This window comes from Pollachius pollachius (assembly GCF_949987615.1).
Source record: "Pollachius pollachius genome assembly, chromosome: 5".
NCBI classification, from domain to species: Eukaryota; Metazoa; Chordata; class Actinopteri; order Gadiformes; family Gadidae; genus Pollachius; species Pollachius pollachius.
Genome location: NC_136938.1, coordinates 28,894,684 through 28,922,208, shown reverse-complemented (window position 1 = coordinate 28,922,208; position 27,525 = coordinate 28,894,684). Strand labels below are relative to the sequence as shown.

The 27,525-nt window shown below is 54.9% G+C and overlaps 1 protein-coding gene across 1 annotated transcript; it reads right to left on the bottom strand.

Moving 5' to 3' along the window:
* Window positions 1-138: 138 nt before the first annotated feature.
* trpm5 (transient receptor potential cation channel, subfamily M, member 5) lies at window positions 139-27,525 on the bottom strand (the record flags this gene model as incomplete). Its single annotated transcript, XM_079736928.1, has 26 exons — window positions 139-281; window positions 1,018-1,108; window positions 1,540-1,612; window positions 2,387-2,519; window positions 3,290-3,468; window positions 3,925-4,093; window positions 4,650-4,824; window positions 5,242-5,374; window positions 5,676-5,794; window positions 7,176-7,431; window positions 9,223-9,327; window positions 9,627-9,739; window positions 11,845-11,990; window positions 12,332-12,455; window positions 17,796-17,939; window positions 18,394-18,741; window positions 19,089-19,207; window positions 19,480-19,579; window positions 20,104-20,289; window positions 21,196-21,260; window positions 22,970-23,147; window positions 23,344-23,510; window positions 24,235-24,415; window positions 25,040-25,196; window positions 25,592-25,659; window positions 27,499-27,525. 26 exons carry the CDS (start codon window positions 27,523-27,525, stop codon window positions 139-141), a joined length of 3,699 nt encoding a protein of 1,232 aa, XP_079593054.1.

Here is a 27,525-nt window from a genome sequence, read left to right as displayed (position 1 = left end):
TGAAAAGCTTTGAAACATTTGGTACTGACTCAATTTAAAAGTGTTTAAATTGTTTTCAAAAGTATTGTATTTGTCTTTATCTGAATTGATATCCTGTATGGAAGTGAGCAAACGCACGTTGGATCTCCTTGTGTCCATCTAGCGCTTCTCCTCATCGATGTACGGGAACTTCTTGTTGGCCCCGTAGCCCTGCTGTCTCGCCCGGGGCCCCGCGGCCTTCTCCTCTCCAGCGGCCTGGGGCTGGTCTCTGCTGCCCCCCCCCTGGGCTCCTGGCAACGACACTTCAGCAGCAACAACATCAGTCAGGACCTGCTTCCTAGGTTCAGAGTTAGGAGACGCTCTATCCAAAACGAGTTACAACAACATCAGTCAGGAGTAAGCATGTTCATAGAATCAAGTGTTAGGTCAGTATGGTACTGGTGACCAGCTGGTCTCCCAGTAGGTTAGGTCAGTATGGTACTGGTGACCAGCTGGTCTCCCAGTAGGTTAGGTCAGTATGGTACTGGTGACCAGCTGGTCTCCCAGTAGGTTAGGTCAGTATGGTACTGGTGACCAGCTGGTCTCCCAGTAGGTTAGGTCAGTATGGTACTGGTGACCAGCTGGTCTCCCAGTAGGTTAGGTCAGTATGGTACTGGTGACCAGCTGGTCTCCCAGTAGGTTAGGTCAGTATGGTACTGGTGACCAGCTGGTCTCCCAGTAGGTTAGGTCAGTATGGTACTGGTGACCAGCTGGTCTCCCAGTAGGTTAGGTCAGTATGGTACTGGTGACCAGCTGGTCTCCCAGTAGGTTAGGTCAGTATGGTACTGGTGACCAGCTGGTCTCCCAGTAGGTTAGGTCAGTATGGTACTGGTGACCAGCTGGTCTCCCAGTAGGTTAGGTCAGTATGGTACTGGTGACCAGCTGGTCTCCCAGTAGGTTAGGTCAGTATGGTACTGGTGACCAGCTGGTCTCCCAGTAGGTTAGGTCAGTATGGTACTGGTGACCAGCCACTGTCTCTCGCTCCACTGACGGACTCACTGGGAGACTTGGGGGCGTCCCGGCCGCACTTCAGGGTGCTCTGAGCGAAGCACTCGGCCAACCAGGACAGAACCTCACCGCAGTACCGCACCTGGAGAACAGAGGACACTGAACACCGAACCCCAGAGAACACTGAACACCAGAGAACACTGAACACAAGAGAACACTGAACACCAGAGAGCACTGAACACTGAACACCAGAGAACACTAAGACCAGAGAACACTGAACACCAGAGAACACTGAACACAAGAGAACACTGAACACCAGAGAACACTGAACACCAGAGAACACTAAGACCAGAGAACACTGAACACCAGAGAACACTGAACACCAGAGAACACTGAACACTGAACACCAGAGAACACTAAGACCAGAGAACACTGAACACCAGAGAACACTGAACACCAGAGAACACTGAACACTGAACACCAGAGAACACTAAGACCAGAGAACACTGAACACCAGAGAACAGCGAACAGCCCAGCCCCTGAGGCTCCTTCAGTCTGAAGGTTTCTGCTCACCTGGGCTTCAACGCTCACCATCCTCTTCTCTTGGTCCTTGAAGCCCCCGGCCATCCTCAGCAGGCTCTGCACCCTGAGGGGGACAGGTCAGAGGTCAGAGAGACAGGTCAGAGGTCAGAGGAACAGGTCTCAGGTCAGAGGTCAAAGGGACAGGTCAGAGGTCAGAGAGACAGGCCAGAGGGACAGGTCTCAGGTCAGAGGTCAGAGGGACAGGTCAGAGGGACAGGTCAGAGGGACAGGTCAGAGGTCACAGGGACAGGTCAGAGGTCACAGGGACAGGTCAGAGGTCACAGGGACAGGTCAGAGGGACAGGTCTCAGGTCAGAGGTCAAAGGGACAGGTCAGAGGTCAGAGGAACAGGTCTCAGGTCAGAGGTCAAAGGGACAGGTCAGAGGTCAGAGAGACAGGTCAGAGGGACAGGTCTCAGGTCAGAGGTCAGATGGACAGGTCAGAGGGACAGGTCAGAGGTCAGAGGGACAGGTCAGAGGGACAGGTCAGAGGTCAGAGGGACAGGTCAGAGGGACAGGTCAGAGGTCAGAGGGACAGGTCAGAGGGACAGGTCAGAGGTCAGAGGGACAGGTCAGAGGGACAGGTCTCAGGTCAGAGGTCAGATGGACAGGTCAGAGGGACAGGTCAGAGGTCAGAGGGACAGGTCAGAGGGACAGGTCAGAGGTCAGAGGGACAGGTCAGAGGGACAGGTCAGAGGTCAGAGGGACAGGTCAGAGGTCTCAGGTCAGAGGTCAGAGGGACAGTCGCCTGCTATGTGCGTGAGGAGGTACTAGGAGGAGGTGGTTGGAGGAGGTGGTGTTACGTGGAGGAGGAGGTGTTACGTTGAGGCAGAGCATTACTTGGAGGAGGTGCTCCGGAGGCGCTCCTCGCTGCTCTCCAGGAGCCGGCACTCCTGGTGGGCGAGGTAGTTCTCCTTCTGGACCGTCTCCCAGGTCATCAGCCGCTGGTCCAGACCGGCCGGGAGCTCCCTCTCTGGGGGGAGAGAGGGGGAGAGAGAGGGGGGGAGAGAGAGAGAGAGAGAGAGAGAGGGGGAGAGAGAGGGGGAGAGAGAGGGGGGGAGAGAGAGAGAGAGAGAGAGAGGGGGAGAGAGGGGGGGGGGGAGAGAGAAAGAGAGGGGCAGAGAGAGAGAGAGACAGAGAGGAGGAGAGAGAGGGGGGGAGAGAGGGGGGGAGAGAGAGAGAGAGAGAGGGGGGGGGAGAGAGAAAGAGAGGGGCAGAGAGAGAGAGAGACAGAGAGGAGGAGAGAGGGGGGGGGAGAGAGAGAGAGAGAGAGAGGGGGAGAGAGAGGGGGGGAGAGAGAAAGAGAGGGGCAGAGAGAGAGAGAGACAGAGAGGAGGAGAGAGAGGGGGGGAGAGAGAGAGAGAGAGAGAGGGGGAGAGAGAGGGGGGGGAGAGAGAAAGAGAGGGGCAGAGAGAGAGAGAGACAGAGAGGGGGAGAGAGAGGGGGGGGGAGAGAGAAAGAGAGGGGCAGAGAGAGAAAGAGACAGACAGGAGGAGAGAGAGGGGGGGGAGAGAGAGAGAGAGAGAGAGAGAGAGAGAGAGAGAGAGAGAGAGAGAGGATGTTGTTGAAGGTGAGTCCACAGGGGGCGCTACAGGCTGTAGCCCACAGGGGGCGCTCTAGGGGCTGGTTCTCTGAACACAGCGTGTTGAATGTGAGCCACCAGGGGGCGCTCTAGGGGCTGGTTCTCTGAACACAGCGTGTTGAATGTGAGCCACCAGGGGGCGCTCCAGGCGGTTCTCGTACCCAGGTGTTCCTGCTTGGGTTCGGTCCTCTTCACCAGGCTGAGCAGCAGCTGGGACAGGTGGCTGATGATGATGAAGGGCGGGGCCAGCGCGGGACGGCTGTGGTACTCCACGATCAGGTGGTAGCGCTGGTACTTCCAGTAGATGTCAGTGTGCTCCTGCACCACCTGGAAGGTGTAGCTGGGGGGAGAGGAGGGTCGATGGTGGAGCAGAAGGGAAGCGTTCAGAGCAGAGAGGAACACGTTCTAGTGGAGACCGGTCAGACACATGATGCAGCTTCAACTTACTACTTCTGGTCATACACTATCTGGGTTTGTTAATTGGTTTTGAATTGGATAACACTACGACCAATCAGAAGAATGGGCATGGGTACACCGATGTGAATGGTTAATGGTCTGGGCTAGGGGAATCGGGGAGTGAGTACTTTCCTCGTTCCCAGAGTGACTCGCTGAGCAAATTCAAATTCTTTTTCACCAATTGAAGTGAAGCAAAAGGTTTTGTTTCTGGAGTGGCACATTTCTTCACTCTCCACGGCGACACAGAACGCCTCTGGTCTCTCTGACCCTCGCTCACGCGTCATCTAGCCAACATCTGGTCCGCGTTCACGCTTTGATTCCCGCTCTCGGCGTGGCTGACCTGAACATGGCGATGAGGAGGTTGAGCAGCAGCACGTTGGTGACCAGGAGGAAGATGACCAGCAGCAGGATGACCAGCCAGTTGGCGTAGATGTTGGGGCATGGTGGCAGAGTGCCCATGATGATCTCCTCGGGGACATCGGTGCAGTTGATGTCCGGCATGCGAGCCGCTGTCGTCGTCAACACAGGGGGGGGGGGGAGAGACAAGAACCAGCGTTAGTACAGCCTTCACCCAGGGCTGCTGTCCTCGTCAACACACGGGGGGGGGAGAGACAAGAACCAGCGTTAGTACAGCCTTCACCCAGGGCTGCTGTCCTCGTCAACACACGGGGGGGGGAGAGACAAGAACCAGCGTTAGTACAGCCTTCACCCAGGGGCCGCTGTCAGCACTAATGAGGGTCTGCCTCTCAGGGCCCAGCACGGGGGTCTTATCTGCACTCGGTCATGAAGCAGCAGACACGTAGCAGCAGTAGTGGTGTTGTGACTCCTGGCCTACGAGGACAGCTCAGTGAAAAGGTCTGCAGGCGAGAGGAGATGAAGCCATCATCAACTTACAGCGGCTAGGACCTTTCATCTTCATTTGAGAAAGGAGAAAATGGCCGCCCCATCCATCTAGAGGGATGGATGGGGCGGACGGACAGAGAGAGATATCCCTCGTGCCAGAGCAGAGAACCTCCTTCGTCAGGGAGTAATGGAAAATCCATTCCCATCCGGCGGGGGCCTCACCATCTATCTCCTCCAAGGGGATCTGTCCGAAGATGTGGAGGTATGGGCGGTACAGCGCCCTGCGGAACACCCAGTCGATGCGGGGGTCGTTAGGGTGCAGCAGGGCCTGTGTGGCCACGCCGTACGCTATCATCCACACGCTCAGGAAGAAGAGGAAGAAGAACACATCCTTCATCTGGAGAGGCACAGGGAGACACAGGGACAGATGGGTTAGTGGCTGGAGGAGTGAGGGTCTGCCTGGGTCTGTAACTCTGCTCACGCTGCTTGTGTTTTAGAAACTAGGTCGACTAACTAGATGCTCTGAGTTCACTGCTGTTAATACATTAACCGTCACCATTAAAAAGGTCTGTCTGTCTGTCTGTCTGTCTGTCTCTCTCTCTCTCTCTCCCGCCCTCCTTCCCTCCCTCCCTCCCTCCCTCCGTCAGTCTCTCTCTCTCTCTCTCCCTCTCCCTCGCCCTCCCTCCCTCCGTCCGTCCGTCTCTCTCTCTCTTCCTCTCCCTCTCCGTCTCTCCCTCTCCCTCGCCCTCCCTCCCTCCCTCCGTCCGTATGTCTCTCTCTCTCTTCCTCTCCCTCTCCCTCTCCCCTCCCTCACCATTCGTTCCACGATGATGATCTTTGGCCCGAGCTGCTTGTGGATGGCGAAGATGTGGATGAGCCTGAGGGTGAAGACCATGAAGTCGAGGGCCAGTACGGTCCTACCTGCCTCGTAGGTGTTTGAGGACATCCTGCAACAACACAACAGATCTGGGAACTCTTGACACTTTATTTATGTTCTCCCAAGGTGTTTATTCACTTTGTTCTCAGCCTTTGTCACAGAGGTGTAACGGTAGGAACCAACTGAAGCCCATTAATTAGGTTAATTAGGGCTCTTTTTGTGTCCAGCGCCATAATTAATGTCATGAGGTCCACGTTTGTTGACCCCTGCTATCACACCTCTGTCAGGAGGGGCTGGTCCAGGCAAACCTTCTAAAAGTCCTTCTAGTAATGAACCGTGTTTGTTCCCAGGGACCCAGAAGGTGTTCCTACCTGCAGGAGAGCCCAACCACGAACAGGGAGATGGCCACCATGTCACACTTGTTCCAGTTGTCCTCCAAGTAGAACTTGATCTTCTTGAAGATGTTGATCTCCTCGTCTGTAAAGAAGCTCTAGGTGTCGACAGACAGAAAGTAAACTGTGAGCCTAACTCGTCCTACTCCTTTAAGTCATTTAATAACAAACAAGATTATTAGATCTTATTAATAACCAATATCAAATTGGTCAATGCCCAGTGATGGCCAATGGAATCCCTCAATTGTGAGGGTCAGGGTGAGGGTGAGGGTAAGGGTGAGGGTGAGGGTAAGGGTGAGGGTCAGGGTCAGGGTCAGGGTGAGGGTTAGGGTGAGGGTCAGGGTGAGGGTCAGGGTGAGGGTCAGGGTGAGGGTCAGGGTGAGGGTGAGGGTGAGGGTCAGGGTCAGGGTCAGGGTCAGGGTGAGGGTGAGGGTCAGGGTGAGGGTCAGGGTGAGGGTCAGGGTCAGGGTGAGGGTGAGGGTCAGGGTCAGGGTGAGGGTGAGGGTGAGGGTGAGGGTCAGGGTGAGGGTGAGGGTGAGGGTCAGGGTGAGGGTGAGGGTGAGGGTCAGGGTCAGGGTGAGGGTCAGGGTGAGGATCAGGATCAGGGTCAGGGTGAGGATCAGGGTCAGGGTCAGGGTGAGGGTGAGGGTGAGGGTGAGGGTCAGGGTGAGGGTCAGGGTGAGGGTGAGGGTCAGGGTCAGGGTCAGGGTGAGGGTGAGGGTCAGGGTGAGGGTCAGGGTGAGGGTGAGGGTCAGGGTCAGGGTCAGGGTGAGGGTGAGGGTGAGGGTGAGGGTCAGGGTGAGGGTGAGGGTCAGGGTGAGGGTCAGGGTGCCCGATCACAGGGTCAGGGTGAGGGTGAGGGTCAGGGTCAGGGTGAGGGTGAGGGTGAGGGTCAGGGTGAGGGTCAGGGTGAGGGTCAGGGTGAGGGTGAGGGTGAGGGTCAGGGTGAGGGTGAGGGTCAGGGTGAGGGTCAGGGTCAGGGTGAGGGTGAGGGTGAGGGTGAGGGTCAGGGTGAGGGTCAGGGTGAGGGTGAGGGTGAGGGTCAGGGTGAGGGTGAGGGTCAGGGTGAGGGTGAGGGTCAGGGTGAGGGTCAGGGTCAGGGTGAGGGTCAGGGTGAGGGTCAGGGTGAGGATCAGGGTCAGGGTCAGGGTGAGGGTGAGGGTCAGGGTGAGGATCAGGATGAGGGTGAGGGTCAGGGTGAGGATCAGGGTGAGGGTCAGGGTGAGGGTGAGGGTCAGGGTGAGGATCAGGGTCAGGGTGAGGGTGAGGGTGAGGGTCAGGGTGAGGGTCAGGGTGAGGGTCAGGGTGAGGGTCAGGGTGAGGGTGAGGGTGAGGGTGAGGGTCAGGGTGAGGATCAGGGTGAGGGTCAGGGTGAGGGTGAGGGTCAGGGTCAGGGTGAGGGTGAGGGTGAGGGTCAGGGTGAGGGTCAGGGTGAGGGTCAGGGTGCCCGATCACAGGGTCTGGGTGAGGCTCTGTCACCTGTCGTATCTCCTCCAGCACCAGGGTGAACACCCAGAAGTAGAGCATGATCTCAGGGCCCCCGGGGCCACGGGGAGGCGGGGGCCTGAAGTCCAGCAGCAGCACGTAGCTGAAGAGCCCCAGGAAGGCGAAGTACATGATGACGTTCCCCAGGAACACCGTGACCGGCGCGCTCCAGAAACGGTGCCAGCGCCGCAGGAAGAAACGCCACCATACGGCGGCACAGCTCTGACCAGCGGCGTGGGGGGCGGAGTCTCTGGGGGGGGGGAGGGGTGGGCGCAGGCCAGCAGTACGGTCTCAGGGGGGGTTTGGTCTGATGCACAGCGCTGAGGCAGGACTCGTCACGGGGGCATAAAGCGGGTCGTCGTCAGGGGGGGGTAACATGTAACAGGGTGGGGTAACATGTAACAGGGTGGGGTAACATGTAACAGGGTGGGGTAACATGTAACAGGGTGGGTAACATGTAACAGGGTGGGTAACATGTAACAGGGTGGGGTAACATGTAACGGGGGGTAACATGTAACAGGGTGGGGTAACATGTTACAGGGTGGGGTAAGATGTAACAGGGTGGGTAACATGTAACAGGGTGGGTAACATGTAACAGGGTGGGGTAACATGTAACAGGGGGGGTAACATGTAACAGGGTGGGGTAACATGTAACAGGGTGGGGTAACATGTAACAGGGTGGGGTAACATGTAACAGGGTGGGTAACATGTAACAGGGTGGGTAACATGTAACAGGGTGGGGTAACATGTAACGGGGGGTAACATGTAACAGGGTGGGGTAACATGTAACACGGTGGGGTAACATGTTACAGGGTGGGGTAAGATGTAACAGGGTGGGGTAACATGTAACAGGGTGGGGTAACATGTAACAGGGTGGGGTAACATGTAACAGGGTGGGGTAACATGTAAAAGGGTGGGGTAAGATGTAACAGGGGGGGTAACATGTAACAGGGTGGGGTAACATGTAACAGGGTGGAGTAACATGTAACAGGGTGGGGTAACATGTAACAGGGTGGGGTAAGATGTAACAGGGTGGGGTAACATGTAACAGGGGGGGTAACATGTAACAGGGTGGGGTAACATGTAACAGGGTGGGGTAACATGTAACAGGGTGGGGTAACATGTAACAGGTTGGGGTAAGATGTAACAGGGTGGGGTAACATGTTACAGGGGGGGGTAACATGTAACAGGGTGGGGTAACATGTAACAGGGTGGGGTAAGATGTAACGGGGGGGGTAAGATGTAACAGGGTGGGGTAAGATGTAACAGGGGGGGTAACATGTAACACGGTGGGGTAACATGTAACAGGGTGGGGTAACATGTATCAGGGTGGGGTAACATGTAACAGGGTGGGGTAACATGTAACAGGGTGGGGTAACATGTAACAGGGTGGGGTAACATGTAACACGGTGGGGTAACATGTAACAGGGTGGGGTAAGATGTAACAGGGTGGGGTAACATGTAACACGGTGGGGTAACATGTAACAGGGTGGGGGTAACATGTAACAGGGTGGGGTAACATGTAACAGGGTGGGGTAACATGTAAAAGGGTGGGGTAAGATGTAACAGGGGGGGTAACATGTAACAGGGTGGGGTAACATGTAACAGGGTGGAGTAACATGTAACAGGGTGGGGTAACATGTAACAGGGTGGGGTAAGATGTAACAGGGTGGGGTAACATGTAACAGGGGGGGTAACATGTAACAGGGTGGGGTAACATGTAACAGGGTGGGGTAACATGTAACAGGGTGGGGTAACATGTAACAGGTTGGGGTAAGATGTAACAGGGTGGGGTAACATGTAACAGGGTGGGGTAACATGTAACAGGGTGGGGTAAGATGTAACAGGGTGGGGTAACATGAAAAGGGTGGGGTAACATTTAACAGGGTGGGGTAAGATGTAACAGGGGGGGTAACATGTAACAGGGTGGGGTAACATGGAACAGGGTGGGGTAACATGTAACAGGGGGGTAAACTGTAACAGGGGGGGTAAACTGTAACAGGGGGGGTAAACTGTAAGCTGTACCGGGGGGAGGTCTTACAGGGGGGTGTCGTCGTCAGCGGTCAGCAGCAGGGCCTTCTCCGTGTCCAGGCTGTCCAGCTCAGTGAACGGCTCCCCAGAGCTCCTGCTGTCTGACTCCTCCTCGCTGGGGAGGAGAACACAGAGTCAGAGGAGGAGGAGCAAGGAGAGAGGAGTGAGGAGAGAGGAGTGAGGAGAGAGGAGAGAGGAGAGAGGAAAGAGGAGTGAGGAGAGAGGAGAGAGGAGCAGGGAGAGAGGAGAGAGGAGAGAGGAGCAGGGAGAGAGGAGAGAGGAGAGAGGAGAGAGGAGAGAGGAGTGAGGAGAGAGGAGTGAGGAGAGAGGAGAGAGGAGCAGGGAGAGAGGAGCAGGGAGAGAGGAGAGAGGAGCAAGGAGAGAGGAGCAGGGAGAGAGGAGAGAGGAGGTCACCTGAACTTGATGAGGTTGGTCCAGATGAAGGGCGGGCAGAAAAAGGAGAGCACCAGCTTGGAGATGCCCGTGTCGGTGGTCATGGCCCCCCACCAGATCTTGGTCAGCATGGCCTGCACAGCGGGGGTCCGTTAGGGGGGGGGGGGGGGTCCTGGGCTCTAACCTGATGCCCTCTCTTACCGAGCCTACAGCCTGGGGACCAGTTAACGCTTCGGAGCATCCTAAATTAATATGATGAATAATATAATATAATATATTCTATAATATATTCAACCAGACGATATGAAGACAAGGACAATAAATCAATTTGACAAAACAACATCCGAAACATATAACAGACTGATCTCCCTCGACTAAAGTCCCTCTTGCCTCTGAACACATGCTCCCCTCTCTCTCTCTCTCTCTCTCTCTCTCACCTTCTCTCTCTCTCTCTCTCTCTCTCTCTCACCTTCCTCTCTCTCTCTCTCTCTCTCTCTCACCTTCCTCTCTCTCTCACCTTCCTCTCTCACCTTCCTCTCTCTCTCACCTTCCTCTCTCTCTCACCTTCCTCTCTCACCTTCCTCTCTCTCTCACCTTCCTCTCTCTCTCACCTTCCTCTCTCACACCTTCCTCTCTCTCTCACCTTCCTCTCTCTCTCACCTTCCTCTCTCTCTCTCTCTCTCTCTCACCTTCCTCTCTCTCTCTCTCTCTCTCTCTCTCTCTCTCTCTCTCTCTCTCTCTCTCTCTCTCTCTCTCTCTCTCTCTCTCTCTCTCTCTCTCTCTCTCTCTCTCTCGTCATAACACCGATCCAGAGCTTCCTGTCCAGGTGTTCCAATGGGACATGAGAACCTGTGAACGTTTTACGAGGTCACATTTCATTTAGGATTAAGTTGTCTGGTTTTTCTCACATTTTATAAAAACTGTTCCACATGAAAGATTAACACATATCCAGGCCGTCCGGTGGACGGTCTTTAGTATATTAGCCCGGGCGGTCCCAGAGGGCCCTGAATAAGAGCCTCAGAGAGTGGTGGAGCCTCTCATGTAAACGCTGAGTACCACCACTAGAGGGAGTGAGGAGCTGCTGAATCAGAGGCTCTCTCTAGTGGGGCTGATAGCGGCTTCCAGTGGAAACTCAATATCCTCCTCGCATGAGGCATCGGTCATTTCCCAGAACATGTGAAATGGGGTAACCTGCCGGCTGCCGATATTAAACCACCATCTCATCAGAACCACCGAGTCTCCTGGTTAATGGAGCATAATTCTCCAGTGGAAGATGAGTTAGGGAGGCTGGCTCAAAGCGGAGCATCTTGTTTCCTGCTGTGTTGCCTAATTGATGGGGTGCTTGTCCAGGCTAGCGTTTCATTGTTCATCTTCTAATAATGAAACCATTTCGATTCATTATGAATTCATTACAATAAGCCTCGACTGAGACTCTTTCAGCAGGAGAGGTGATTAAATGGGAACTGAATTGAATCCTTTGGATACAAAAAATCTTCTTTGACAAAACTAGACTGTTGGTCTGAAAGATATTTGATCTAGAAGTAGCAGAACTGAGTAGGATAAATGAATAACAAGAGAACAGATTAAATATATATCGGCATATTGATGATTGAGCAACGCCTTCGAATGGGATCCTTAACATACCTTATGTCCTTTTAAAGCCGTTAAGATCGCTCTGATGAATGAATGAATAATTCATCCTCACTGCCACACTACACCCAGCCTCTGTTTAAGGAGATCAGAGCCTCACAGCCTCTTAACCTCACAGCCTCAGAGCCTCACAGCCTCAGAGGCTCTGAGCCTCACAGCCTCAGAGGCTCTGAGCCTCACAGCCTCTGAGCCTCACAGCCTCAGAGGCTCTGAGCCTCACAGCCTCTGAGCCTCACAGCCTCAGAGCCTCACAGCCTCAGAGGCTCACAGCCTTGGAGCCTCAGCCTCACAGCCTCTGATCCTCATAGCCTCAGCCGCTGAGCCTCACAGCCTCAGAGGCTCTGAGCCTCACAGCCTCTGATCCTCACAGCCTCAGAGGCTCTGAGCCTCACAGCCTCTGAGCCTCACAGCCTCTGAGCCTCTGAGCCTCACAGCCTCTGAGCCTCACAGTCTCTGAGCCTCACAGCCATGGAGCCTCAGCCTCACAGCCTCTGATCCTCATAGCCTCACAGCCTCTGAGCCTCACAGCCTCAGAGCCTCACAGCTGCTGAGCCTCTGAGCCTCACAGCCTCACAGCCTCATCCGTTACCTGGACTCCGTCGTGGGCGAAGAAGGACTTGGCGTCGGCCTCGGTGGCGAGGTTGAGCACGGTGGACTTGCTCCAGCAGCGTGTCCGGCGGACCAGCAGGGCGTAGGCGCGGTCCTCGCTGTTGGAGTAGCACTCCCCGAACAGGTCTGGGGGGAACACAGGGAGGAGGGGGGGTCAGGGGCTGTTGGAGTAGCACTCCCCGAACAGGTCTGGGGCCTGGGGGGGGGGGGTTTCCATAGCTCCGGGTTTAGGCTCCGTATCTCTGGAGCGGTATGTGATCGGAACACTGGAATAACTCAACTCGTCTTTATGTTGTGATTTTAAAGAAGTGGACGTAACAGCAATCTGAACAAAATAATGAATTTTATTATTTATTAATAAACCTAACCCAAAAACTATTTCCAGGTCACCAAGGGAAGCGGTGTCCCTGCTCACATGACCTCCTGCCTGCGCCCTGATTGGCTGATTGAGGTCCTGACGGCCTCACCCAGGGCAAACTGCTCGTATTTGGCCTCCTTCATGCTGCGGGCGGACTCGGCCTCTGACTCCAGCCGCGCCATCTCCTTCAGGATCTTACAGCCGGCCAGCGCCGCAGCCACCGCCTCAGGGCCCTGGGGACAGGAGGTCAGAGGTCAGCTCACTGAGGACCAGGAGGTCAGAGGTCAGCTCACTGAGGACCAGGAGGTAAGAGGTCAGCTCACTGAGGACCAGGAGGTCAGAGGCCAGCTCACTGAGGACCAGGAGGTCAGAGGTCAGCTCACTGAGGACCAGGAGGTCAGAGGTCAGCTCACTGAGGACCGGTGCCGTCCAGTGAGCTGAAGTCAGTTGACCCTCGACTGGGAAGAGCCTCGCTGGGAATCTGCCTCTGATGGAACCTGGAGGTTCTGGAGGCTGACCAGCCTCTGATGGAACCTTCAGGTTCTGGAGGCTGACCAGCCTCTGATAGAACCAGAAGGTTCTGGAGGCTGACCAGCCTCTGATGGAACCTTCAGGTTCTGGAGGCTGACCAGCCTCTGATGGAACCTTCAGGTTCTGGAGGCTGACCAGCCTCTGATGGAACCTGAAGGTTCTGGAGGCTGACCAGCCTCTGATAGAACCTGAAGGTTCTGGAGGCTGACCAGCCTCTGATAGAACCTGAAGGTTCTGGAGGCTGGCCAGCCTCTGATGAAACCTGAAGGTTCTGGAGGATGACCAGCCTCTGATAGAACCTTCAGGTTCTGGAGGCTGACCAGCCTCTGATGGAACCTGAAGGTTCTGGAGGCTGACCAGCCTCTGATAGAACCTGAAGGTTCTGGAGGCTGACCAACAGTCCGCTTGAACTGGATCAACCCAAGGCTGTAGTGTGTGCATGTGTTTCTATGTGCTTGTGCAGGTGTGTGTTTATGCCTGTCTGTGCACGTGTCTGTGTGTGTGTGTGTGTGTGTGTGTATGGGGTCAGAACAGTCTCATTAATAATGAATGCACAGAGAAGGATTCACAAATGCATTTTGAGATTTATATATAAATTACTCTCTTCTCACAGATACATTTCAATGCACACACACATGGATATCGGTATGTATGAATGTAAAATAAATCCATAAACAAAAATAAGTTTCACAAACACATTTCTCATCCACACACAAATGTGTCTTGTTTTAAATAAATGTAATATAAAGCCATAAATATATGAATTAAAAAAATATTTGCAATTTTTATCAAAATGTGTTTGGATGTTGTTACATTTATATACAAACTGTTAAACTTGAATAAACAAGACGCTTTTCATTTGTAAACTTGTTTGCATTTGAGTGTGAACTTGTTTGTATTTATATGTGATTTTTGAGACTCCTGACGTGGTTGGATTCACAAATGCATTTTTTTCAACAAGGAACTATCTGTAGCCAATCAGATGCCTCCCTCGTTTTCAGCCAATCACATGACTGCAGTGACTGGGTTTTTACATTACACGGCACCGACAATCCCAAACCCAGTCGAAACTGGATAGAAAAAGTGTGTAGTTCAAAACGTGACGCAGCTTTGACTTCTTCGCCACCTAGAGATTGTTATGTACGATCATTCAAAAACCCGTTATTTCCCGTAGACATTTGACCAAGGGAACCGGGAGGCTCGGAGGCTGGACTCGAACTGCAGGTCGGAACTGCAGTTTCGACCTCTAGTTCTAGTTCTAGTTCTGGAACCTCCAGCCGGGGGTCTCTGCCCCATGACCTCAGGGGGGGGTGTTCTCTGTCAGCCTCCACACGAGTATGGAGCCACGGCTGCTGCCGGACTGATTAGAGGAATTACCACCATGGAGAGCAGGCACAATAAAGACATCACTGGGCAAGGCTGGCTGCTGGCTGGCTGGCTGACTGACTGACTGACTGACTGACTGGCTGGCCGTCCAACACACTAGCTACACGTCCTTTGGACAGAACAGACATGTCCCCAACTAAGCCCTGAGGGACGTCATTATAACATCCTGATCCAGCCTGTCTGCTGCATAAGGCACCCGTCACTGTTCACCCGTTCACTCTGTCACCCGTCACTCTTCACCCGTTCACTCTAGCACCCCGTCACTCTTCACCCGTTCACTCTATCACCCCGTCACTCTTCCCCCGTTCACTCTATCACCCGTCACTCTTCACCCGTTCACTCTATCACCCGTCACTGTTCACCCGTTCACTCTGTCACCCGTCACTCTTCACCCGTTCACTCTAGCACCCCGTCACTCTTCACCCGTTCACTCTATCACCCCGTCACTCTTCCCCCGTTCACTCTATCACCCGTCACTCTTCACCCGTTCACTCTATCACCCGTCACTCTTCACCCGTTCACTCTGTCACCCGTCACTCTTCACCCGTTCACTCTATCACCCCGTCACTCTTCCCCCGTTCACTCTATCACCCGTCACTCTTCACCCGTTCACTCTATCACCCGTCACTCTTCACCCGTTCACTCTGTCACCCGTCACTCTTCACCCGTCACTCTTCACCCGCTCACTCTTCACCCGCTCACTCTTCACCCGTTCACTCTATCACCCCGTCACTCTTCACCCCGTCACTCTGTCACCCGCTCACTCTTCACCCGCTCACTCTGTCACCCGCTCACTCTTCACCCGTTCACTCTGTCACCCGCTCACTCTTCACCCGCTCACTCTTCACCCGTCACCCTTCACCCGTCACTCTTCACCCGTTCACTCTATCACCCCGTCACTCTTCACCCCGTCACTCTTCACCCGCTCACTCTGTCACCCGCTCACGCTTCACCCGTCACTCTTTACCCGCTCACTCTTCACCCCGTCACTCTGTCACCCGCTCACTCTTCACCCCGTCACTCTGTCACCCGCTCACTCTTCACCCCGTCACTCTTCACCCGTCACTCTTCACCCGTTCACTCTATCACCCCGTCACTCTTCACCCCGTCACTCTGTCACCCGCTCACTCTTCACCCGCTCACTCTTTACACGCTCACTCTTCACCCGCTCACTCTTCAGCCGCTCACTCTCCAGCCGCTCACTCTATCACCCCGTCACTCTTCACCCGTTCACTCTATCACCCCGTCACTCTTCACCCCGTCACTCTTCAGCCGCTCACTCTTCAGCCGCTCACTCTTCAGCCGCTCACTCTTCAGCCGCTCACTCTTCACCCGTCACTCTTCACCCGTCACTCTTCACCCGTTCACTCTATCACCCCGTCACTCTTCACCCCGTCACTCTGTCACCCGCTCACTCTTCACCCGCTCACTCTTCACCCGCTCACTCTTCAGCCGCTCACTCTTCAGCCGCTCACTCTTCACCCGCTCACGCTTCACCCGTCACTCTTTACCCGCTCACTCTTCACCCCGTCACTCTGTCACCCGCTCACGCTTCACCCGTCACTCTTCAGCCGCTCACTCTTCACCCCGTCACTCTTCAGCCGCTCACTCTTCACCCCGTCACTCTTCAGCCGCTCACTCTTTACACGCTCACTCTCCAGCCGCTCACTCTCCAGCCGCTCACTCTCCAGCCGCTCACTCTACAGCCGCTCACTCTTCACCCGTCACTCTTCACCCGTCACTCTTCACCCGTTCACTCTATCACCCCGTCACTCTTCACCCCGTCACTCTGTCACCCGCTCACTCTTCACCCGCTCACTCTTCACCCGCTCACTCTTCAGCCGCTCACTCTTCACCCGCTCACGCTTCACCCGTCACTCTTTACCCGCTCACTCTTCACCCCGTCACTCTGTCACCCGCTCACTCTTCACCCGCTCACTCTTCACCCGCTCACTCTTCAGCCGCTCACTCTTCAGCCGCTCACTCTTCACCCGCTCACGCTTCACCCGTCACTCTTTACCCGCTCACTCTTCACCCCGTCACTCTGTCACCCGCTCACGCTTCACCCGTCACTCTTCAGCCGCTCACTCTTCACCCCGTCACTCTTCAGCCGCTCACTCTTCACCCCGTCACTCTTCAGCCGCTCACTCTTTACACGCTCACTCTCCAGCCGCTCACTCTCCAGCCGCTCACTCTCCAGCCGCTCACTCTACAGCCGCTCACTCTTCACCCGTCACTCTTCACCCGTCACTCTTCACCCGTTCACTCTATCACCCCGTCACTCTTCACCCCGTCACTCTGTCACCCGCTCACTCTTCACCCGCTCACTCTTCACCCGCTCACTCTTCAGCCGCTCACTCTTCAGCCGCTCACTCTTCACCCGCTCACGCTTCACCCGTCACTCTTTACCCGCTCACTCTTCACCCCGTCACTCTGTCACCCGCTCACGCTTCACCCGTCACTCTTCAGCCGCTCACTCTTCACCCCGTCACTCTTCAGCCGCTCACTCTTCACCCCGTCACTCTTCAGCCGCTCACTCTTTACACGCTCACTCTCCAGCCGCTCACTCTCCAGCCGCTCACTCTCCAGCCGCTCACTCTACAGCCGCTCACTCTTCAGCCGCTCACTCTTCACCCGCTCACTCTTCACCCGCTCACTCTCCAGCCGCTCACTCTTCAGCCGCTCACTCTTCACCCGCTCACTCTCCAGCCGCTCACTCTTCAGCCGCTCACTCTTCACCCGCTCACTCTCCAGCCGCTCACTCTTCACCCGCTCACTCTTCACCCGCTCACTCTTCAGCCGCTCACTGGTGCAGTAACGGGGCGACCTTCATTTGAATAATGTGGTCAGAGATAAGACGCCTTCCAGCTGAACGGAGTGGTTGTAGTGGTTGTAGTGGTTGTAGTGGTTGTAGTGGTTGTAGTGGTTGTAGTGGTTGTAGTGGTTGTAGTGGTTGTAGTGGTTGTAGTGGTTGTAGTGGTTGTAGTCCATGTGTTTGCTCAGCCTGTTATCTGGGTTATGTTTCCTAACACGCGTCTGAGCAGGTTGCTCCGCGTGGCTCCGATACACGGCGGTATGCTAACCCCGGGTCTGCAGGAGTCCGCTGTCTGTGTGGACCTCAGCCTCCCGGGAGGCTGGGGAGCGGGCCTCCTGTCTCTTTGTGGACAAAATATCCAAACGTTGTGTTTGCATCAGATTCCAGGGATCATATCTTATTCATGCTTGTTTTCCGGGGTGAGGGAGTGTGATGGTGTTATTATCTGAGCCGCACCACGGGGGACGGCTCAGCTCAGAGCCCAGCGGTGGAGGAGCTACAGTCCGCAGCGTAGCGTCCGTTAGCCTGTTAGCACGTCCGTTAGCCTGTTAGCACGTCCTCATCCGCTAGCCTGTTAGCACGTACTCATACATTAGCCTGTTAGCACGTCCTCATCGATGCTACAATGCGCTGGACTCTGACGGGAAGTGGTTGAGCTTAGACTGACCACGGCCCAGGAGGAGAAGAGGAGGAGGAGGAGGAGAAGGAGGAGGAGGAGGCGAGGATGAGGAGGAGCTCAGACTGACCATGGCCCAGACGGAGGAGGAGGAGGAGGAGGAGGAGGAGGAGGAGGAGGAGGAGGAGGAGGGGGAGGCGAGGAGGAGGAGGAGCTCAGACTGACCATGGCCCAGAAGTAGTTGGCCATCTGCTGGCGGTTCTGCAGCACGGCCCAGAGGAACAGGTCCCTCCAGGGGTGCTCGCAGCACTCCTCCAGCTCCGCCAGGCTCTTCTGGCTGTGGAACAGACGGCCCTTAGCCGGCTTCTCCTGGAGCACAGACAGACAGACAGACAGACCGACAGACCGACAGACCGACAGACCGACAGACCGACAGACAGACACAGACATATGGAGAGACAGACAGACAGAGAGACAGACAGAGAGACAAACAGACAGACAGACAGACAGACCGACAGACCGACAGACAGACACAGACATATGGAGAGACAGACAGACAGAGAGACAGACAGAGAGACAAACAGACAGACAGACAGACAGACAGACAGACAGACAGAAACACAGACACACACATTCACACACACACTACATTAGTGAAGTTATGGTCATTAATCTCCAATTGATTCATGTGATAATTACATTTCTTGACATTTTTGAGATTGTATTATCGTACTAATGTTCCGGTGCATCATTATATTCAAAAAAGCAAATTGTTTTCAGTATTTTAAAGATGAGTATCCTAACACCCAGCGTGTTCCCTTACCGTGGGGATCTTCTGGTAGAAGCCCTTGCAGGAGTCGTGCAGGAAGTCCTTCAGGACCTTGGACACCTCGTGCAGGGTGAAGCGGGGCTTCCTCTCGCCCTGCTCTGGGGCGTGGTGTCCAGGAGGCCCAGGTGTCCGGGCGGCCTTCAGCAGCATCTGCTTCTCCTGGTACTTCTTGAGCAGCAGGTGGTACAGCAGGCTCTTCTCCGACACCGCCCAGTACAGCTCCTGCAGCCGTCCGTAGGTCAGGAAGTCGCCCAGGTTCACGCCGTTGTCCACGAAGAGGCGCACGAAGTCCGGCTTGTCGTTGACGAGCGCGTCCATCATGACCTCCTCCAGGTCCGCGGCCTGTTGGGGGGGTCACCATGGAGACCTCCGTCTCACTCAGCACTAATCTACGTCTCCATCACTGCCGGTTGCTCTGCGGTCTCACCCTCTGTCGGGTCGACATTATCTCCAGACTGCAGCTCTATGGTTACTCTCTCATCTGAGATCATACTTTATGATATTGTCACCTTTCTGTTGTCGCAAAATAAACAAGAGAACTCCTCCATGGACACAGATAATACCCAGCATTATACTATATGATATAATACAGTCACATTTAAATATTAGCAACAATAACAATGCATTAGATTGATTGAAGCAGAACGACCAGAGTACTTGATCGCGTGTTTTCTACGTGATCCTCTCACCTGCCACTCCACGTCCCCGTTGAAGATGTCGCTCTTGGCGATGTCCACGCGGTTCCAGGCCACGGCCAGCTTCAGCTCGTCCAGGAAGTCCTGAGCCTGCTGACTCTGACTCTTACAGGCTGACGCACACACACACACACACACACACACACACACACACACACACACACACACACACACACACACACACACACACACACACACACACACACACACACGCACACACACCCACGCACGCACCCACAGACACACACACACACACACACGCACGCACGCACGCACGCACACACAGAGGAGACAAACATCAAAGTCAAGCTTTTTTTTTCCGGGGTGAAAAGTTTGACCATGTGTGTGTGCAGCACGGCTGAACGGCTTAGGAGGCCGACGTTACCCTTGACTAGAGCTTTGAGGATCACCGTGTCCAGCTCGGAGCTCTCCTGCTCGGGGTCGTGGACCGTGAGCAGGTGCCCGTGGTCCAGGATCTTCTGGATCTGAGGGATCAAGTCCCACAGTCACAAGCTGCTCACCAGCTAATGTTCACCATGAGTCAACACTGTCATATGTTGTCTCAGTGTCACACACACACACAAACACCCACACACTCACACTTACACACTCACAAACACCCACACACTCACACTTACACACTCACAAACACCCACACACACTCACACACACACACACACACACACAAACACCCACACACACTCACACTCACAGACACACACAATCACACACACACACACGAATACCCATACACACTTACACAGACACACACATACACACACACACTCACACACACATGTGCCGTTTTATTTGTTTCATCATACGCTTATAATACACAATTAATCAATTCACGTACACCAACGTGACAAAAGTATCCCTCTTCGTTTCATTCTACCCCCCGTGTCCATGCTGAAGCCCTGTGTCCTCGTCTCTTACCAGTTTGATCCAGTTCTCCATGTGTCTAACCAGTTTGATCCAGTTCCTGAGGTCGGAGCTGCTTGCCTCTTACCAGTTTGATCCAGTTCCTGAGGTCGGAGGTGTGGTGCGCCCCGGGGAAGGTGTCGGAGAGCAGCTCCTGGACGCTGTCCGCATCCCAGGAGCCCTTGCTGAGCAGGGTGACCAGGATGTCGGCCACGCCCCCTGACCCGGCCAGGATCAGCCAGGGGGAGGAGTTACTGATGCCCGCGATCATCCTCTGAGACGGGAGGGAGACAGACACACCGGGAGAGACAGACACACCGGGAGAGAAACAGGACACACCGGGGAGAGAGACAGACACACCGGGAGAGACAGACACACCGGGAGAGAGACAGGACACACCGGGAGAGAGACAGACACACCGGGAGAGACAGACACTCCGGAGAGAGAGACAGGACACACCGGAGAAAGAGACAGACACACCGGAGAAAGAGACAGACACACCGGAGAAAGAGACAGACACACCGGGAGAGAGAGACAGGACACACCGGAGAGAGACAGACACACCGGGAGAGACAGACACACCGGGAGAGAGACAGGACACACCGGAGAGAGAGACAGGACACACCGGAGAGAGACAGACACACCGGGGAGAGAGACAGGCACACCGGAGAGAGACAGACACACCGGGGAGAGAGACAGACACACCGGAGAGAGAGACAGGACACACCGGGAGAGAGACAAGACCCCCCGGGGAGAGAGACAGGACACACCGGAGAGAGATAGACACACCGGGGAGACGGGGAGAGACAGGTTTAGATCATATTCATTATGTACTGCACAGTGACGATGGTATTAGAGACAGAGAGAGAGAGGGAGAGAGAGAGAGACAGACAGACAGACAGACAGACAGACAGACAGACAGACAGACAGACAGACAGACAGACAGACAGACAGAGAGAGAGCGAGAGAGGGGGGGGGGGGGAGAGAGGGAGAGAGAGAGAGAGACAGACAGACAGAGAGAGAGAGACAGAGACAGACAGAGAGAGAGAGACAGACAGACAGACAGACAGACAGACAGACAGACAGACAGACAGACAGACAGACAGACAGACAGACAGACAGACAGAGAGAGAGAGAGAGAGACAGACAGACAGAGAGACAGACAGAGAGGGGTTCGTACGGTGAGGATGCGTGGCTCGCCGTGGACCAGCAGGCAGAGGACGGGGATCTCGAAGCTCCCGGCGCCTGAAGAGACAGAGAGTGAGGACATGACCCCCACGCTCCTGGAGAGGGGCCACCGCAGAGCCGGGGCCCGGGGCCCTCATCAACCACCCGTCAGACGGACTGGCTCAAACACCTGCTGATGCACCACCACCACCATCTGAACACCTTCCTAATGCACCACCACCACCATCTGAACACCTTCCTAATGCACCACCACCACCATCTGAACACCTTCCTAATGCACCACCCTTCACCCCCACCTGAACACCTTCCTAATGCACCACCACCACCACCATCTAAACACCTTCCTAATGCACCCCCCTTCACCACCATCTGAACACCTTCCTAATGCACCACCCTTCACCACCATCTGAAGCCCTTCCTGATGAACCACCACCACCATCTGAACACCTTCCTAATGCACCACCCTTCACCACCATCTAAACACCTTCCTAATGCACCACCATCTGAACACCTTCCTAATGCACCACCCTTCACCACCATCTGAACACCTTCCTAATGCACCACCCTTCACCACCATCTAAACACCTTCCTAATGCACCACCCTTCACCACCATCTGAACACCTTCCTAATGCACCACCCTTCACCACCATTTGAAGCCCTTCCTGATGCTCCCTTCAACCCAGCAGTTTAACTCTTTAATTCGACGAGAGGCGAATTAAAGTTGATCAGCACTGGGGATCTCAACTGAACATGCAACACCACATTACACATGTTTCAAGCAACTGTTAATTAGCCTTAATTAATGAGCGTGAGCTGCTAACCCGTCTGAAACACACACGCCCCCAAAGCGACTGTCAACCGACACTTCTTTCCCTGATTGCGCGGTAAACGGAAGCAAACAGATGAACGTACGAGATGCAGCATCTGGCCTGAGGTTCTGAGAGGACCTCAAAGTGGAGGAAACGTTTACGCGTTGCTTGGCAACAGGCCCAGTCCAGTGGCAGAACTTTTGGTGTTGGTGGAGCCGGATAAACGGCATAATAAACAAACAAATCCTAATCTGTCATCCCCCGGTACTGTTCAATAATAAAATGTGCTTGTCGGAGGGTTGTATAAAGTGATAGATATGGAGGTGGTGTTGACTGAAGATAAGAAGGAGGTGATTCAGAACAGCAGCACTACAAAGGGACGGATATAGGTATAGACATAGGTATAGATATAGGTGTAGGTATAGATATAGATATATAAATATAGGTATAGGTATAGATATAGGTGTAGGTATAGAAAAAGGTATAGATATATAGATATAGATATAGATATAGATATATAGATATAGGTGTAGGTATAGATATAGATATAGTGGTAGGTATAGATATAGACACACACACACACACACACACACACAAAAACAGACACACAGACAGACACAGACACCCACCCGCTCACACAGACACACACACACACAGACAGACACACAGACAGACACACAGACACACACACACACACACACACAGACACACACAGACACACACACACACAGACAGACACCCACCCACCCACACAGACACACACACACACAGACACAAACACACAGGCAGACACACAGACACACACACACACAGACAGACACACAGACAGACACACAGACACACACACACAGACAGACACACAGACAGACACACAGACACAAACACACAGACAGACACACAGACAGACACACAGACAGACACACAGACAGACACACAGACAGACACACAGAGCCCACCCCCGTGGCCGGTGCGCTGCAGGGAGATGTGTTTGAGCAGCTTGACCCTCATGTCGCTTGTGGCCCCGGGGCGCTGGGGGTCCTCCTCCACCAGCACCAGGTGGGAGTGGTTGCTGTCCAGGGCGTAGACCGAGCCGTGGGGCAGGTCCTGGGACTTATACACCGCCGGGTTGTCGGGCTGGACGCACAACCGAGAACAGAGCATCACAACACACACCAGAGCGTCACACAGGATGTGTGATGCTCTGAGGTCCTCCTCCCTCCCCCCTCCCCTCTCCTCCCTCCTCTCCTCTCTCCCCTCTCCTCCTCCTCCCCTCTCCCTCCTCCCTCCCCTCTCTCCCCCTCCCCTCTCTCCCCCCCCTCCCCCCCGGTACCTTGGCGCTGAGCAGGGCCTCCCTGTTGTGGATGGTGCTCCAGGGGGCGATGCCGATGGCGACCACGCGGACCTTGGAGGAGGTGGAGGCCAGGGAGTGGTCGCGCACCGCCTGGCCCAGGTGCTTGGTGATCCCGAAGCGGAGGCCATTGGTGAGGAACCAGGCCCCTGGGGGGGGACGGGTTACAGTACTGTAGGATGGGTTAGGATGGACCCCGCTGAGAGGAGGGGGGAGGGAGAGGGGGAGGAGGGGGGAGGGAGGGGGGAGGGGGGGGAGGGGGGAGGGAGGGGGGAGGGAGGGGGAGGAGGGAGGGAGGGGGGAGGAGGGAGGGGGGGAGGGAGGAGGAGGGGGGAGGGAGGGGGAGGAGGGAGGGAGGGGGGAGGAGGGAGGGGGGGAGGGAGGAGGAGGGGGGAGGGAGGAGGGAGGAGGGAGGAGAGGGGAGGGAGGGAGAGGGGGGAGGGAGAGGGGGGAGGAGGGAGGAGGAGGAGGGAGGAGGGGGGAGGGAGGGGGGAGGGGGAGGGGGAGGGAGGGGGAGGAGGGAGGGAGGGGGGAGAGGAGGAGGGGGGAGGGAGGAGGAGGAGGGAGGAGAGGGGAGGGAGGGAGGAGGAGGGAGGAGGAGGGAGGGAGAGGAGGGGGGAGGAGGGAGGGGGGAGGGAGGAGGGAGGGGGGAGGGAGGGGGAGGAGGGAGGGAGGGGGGAGGAGGGAGGAGGGAGGAGGAGGGAGGGAAGGGGGAGGAGGGAGGGGAGGGAGGGGGGAGGAGGGAGGGGGAGGAGAGAGGAGGGAGGAGGAGAGAGGAGGGAGGAGGGAGGAGGGAGGAGGACAGAGGAGGGAGGAGAGAGGAGGGAGGGGGGAGGAGAGAGGAGGGAGGGGGTTCCCGTCGGCCGTCCGTACCGGTGCTCTGCGCCGCCTTCACCAGCCCCTTCCTCACGGTGTTCCTCAGCCAGGGCTTCATCTGGGCCAGCTCGTCGCCGCCCACCAGCGCCACCACCAGGTGGGGAGGAGCCAGGCCCCACTGCTCAGTCAGCATGCGGTAGATCAGCACGGGGTCGGTGCTGCTCTGTACCCTCAGGAACTGGAGAGGGACACAGAAGACCCTCAAGAACTAGGGAAGACCCTCAGGAACTAGAGAAGACCCTCAGGAACTAGGGAAGACCCTCAGGAACTAGAGAAGACCCTCAGGAACTAGAGAAGACCCTCAGGAACTAGGGAAGACCCTCAGGAACTAGAGAAGACCCTCAGGAACTAGAGAAGACCCTCAGGAACTAGAAGACCCTCAGGAACTAGGGAAGACCCTCAGGAACTAGAGAAGACCCTCAGGAACTAGAAGACCCTCAGGAACTAGAGAAGACCCTCAGGAACTAGAAGACCCTCAGGAACTAGGGAAGACCCTCAGGAACTAGAGAAGACCCTCAGGAACTAGAGAAGACCCTCAGGAACTAGAAGACCCTCAGGAACTAGGGAAGACCCTCAGGAACTAGAGAAGACCCTCAGGAACTAGGGAAGACCCTCAGGAACTAGAAGACCCTCAGGAATCACAGGGGACCCCCACACTAGGACCAGATGAACCCTCACAAACTATGTATGTACATATACACACACACACACACACACACAGAGGCTCCTCTTGTTCCAGGGAGGTGGGTTAGAGAAGGGGGGAGTGAGAGTGGGGGTGGGAGTGGACAGGTGAAGGTCTCACCTTAGCCTTTGTGCGCGTGGGGCCGGTGAAGTCCACGTCCCCAACCCGCCCAGCGGCCCACTGGCTGCTCTCCATGTCCTCTCTCCCCGTCAGGCTGCTGGACCTCCTGGGGCCGAGGTCGCCCGGCGGCTCACAGCTCTGGCAGCCCAGCAGGCCGCTGAAACCATGACAACAGAGGATGTGCTGTAGGGTGGTGACGGGTGTGACCGGACATCTCTGATCACCTGCTGATGCACATCCTGTCTGCAGTCACACACAGCAGCACCGCGGGCACACGCATGACACACACCGCTGTCGCACACACACACACACACGCACTCTCACACACGCAGGCACACACAAACACGCACATACACACACACACACATCCAAACACATACACACATCCAAACACATACCCACACTCACGCAAACACACACATGCACACGCGCATGCACACACACGCACACACGAAAAAGGGCACACGCACACACACACACACGGCATGCATCTAATCACAATCACACACTCGCTTGCAGGCAAACTGAGACACACACGCACAGAGCTCACACCTGTGTTCCTCGGACCACTCCAGGGAGTCACCACATCGCAGACATCGGCTCTGTGAAGGAAACGTCTTCTAGAAGAGATAAACATAAAGACAACAAGACAATTCATCATCTACGTTTCTTGTGAATCAGAATGTAATTCCTGCCCACCCCCCGGCCCCTGAGTGGGAGGGCCGCTGGGGGCAGGGCTGCTGGGGGCAGGGCCGCTGGGGGCAGGGCCGCTGGGGGCAGGGCCAATGGGAGCACCTTCGCTCGATGCAAAGCAGGGAGCTCTTTCAATATGCACTTGACATGCAAAGTGACTTCCTGCCTTTCATTTGCACAACCAGTATTCTCTTAGTGTTTACTTTCTCTCCATAGTGCACAGAAAGAATAGAGAGATAAAACAATGTAAAAAGTGTTAAACACCAACAGCACTCACAGAATGTATTACTAAAAAGATAATATCCCTGACAAAGTAAGCAGGCTTGCTGTTTTCCCATTTAGGTTATTGTTGTTAAGTAGTTTTTTATAAATGGCCTGAATTAACTCATGGCCTGTTTTTGAACTCAATTCCATACAGACTCTAAAAACGATTGAAAATCCAATGATACTACATTAAACGTACAGTTACACCTTATAGTGAGTGTTGTATTGTGCGCCAAAAACGTTCCTTCATTTCCATAAATGATGGGGATTATGGGCCATAATGGGCCACTGATACCTACCACATTGTTTGCAGATTCTTGGAGATACTTGTGAAGGCATTAATCATCTTTTGGGGATCTGATTTGACCAGCGCCGCATGTTTGGAGAGACGAGGACTACTGCCCATGCAAAGGAGGACATTTGCATCCCGACGCAACGAGAAAGAACCAGCTCCCCTCCTGCACACCTTCCCTTGACAGCCTGTGCATGTGTGTGTACGTGCGTGTCTGCGTGGGTATGCCTATGCATATGCGTGTGTCGTGCGCATGTGTGTGTGTGCGTGCGTGCGTGTGTCTGTGTGTCTGTGCCTGTATGTGTGTGTCTGTGCCTGTATGTGTATGTGTGTGTGTGTGTATATGAGACTGTGTGTGTGTGTGTGTGTGTGTGTGTGTGTGTGTTTGTGTGTGAGACTGTGTGTGTGTGTGTGTGTGTGTGTGTGTGTGTGTGTGTGTGTGTGTGTGTGTGTGTTTGTGTGTGAGACTGTGTGTGTGTGTGAGACTGTGTGTGTGTGTGTGTGTGTGTGTGTGTGTGTGTCTGTGTGTGTGTGTGTGTGTGTGTGTGTGGTAGTGCGTGTGTGAGTGTGTGCGTGTCCATACACACGCCCTGTCTTATATTGAGGTTTTCTCTAGCTTCATCTGTCTCTGCACCTTTTGGTCTGACAGAACACAATCCCCCAGAGGCAGACGAAGGCTGGTGTCTGAGTCTCCGGGACACAGAGCTGTGTGTGTGCGTCTTATACTAACACAATTAAAAGTTCAAAACTGCCAAGATTCATCAATGGCCGACTGCACAATTACTGACAAGGGATGAAATGCATATCATCTTTTGTCTACAATACACAGTCTACATAGATGGCACCTATGAACGTTAATGCTGTGGCGATACAGCCCACACAACACACTGCATGGAGAGCAGCTGGGAGGATACTCTAGTGTCGCTGCAGTCATCCCGTACGCAGCCTGGTCGCAGCTCTGCAAGTCGTCACGACCCTAACAGCTCATTAAAGACATGTACCCAAAAAATAAACGACACTAATAATTCACTGAGCAGCTTTGGAGGAAGCATGGCGGAGGCTCCAGCAGCCCTAATTAACCCTGCCGGCTGTGGATGAAGCAGCCAGCGCTGAACGGGCAGGAAACAGACGCTCAGCTCAACCTCCCCTGGTTCCCAGGTCACCGTCTGGGTTCTAGGAGGATAGGAACCATAGGAACCTGTTTACTCACCATAGGAGTGTCTTTAGTCCCCTGCAT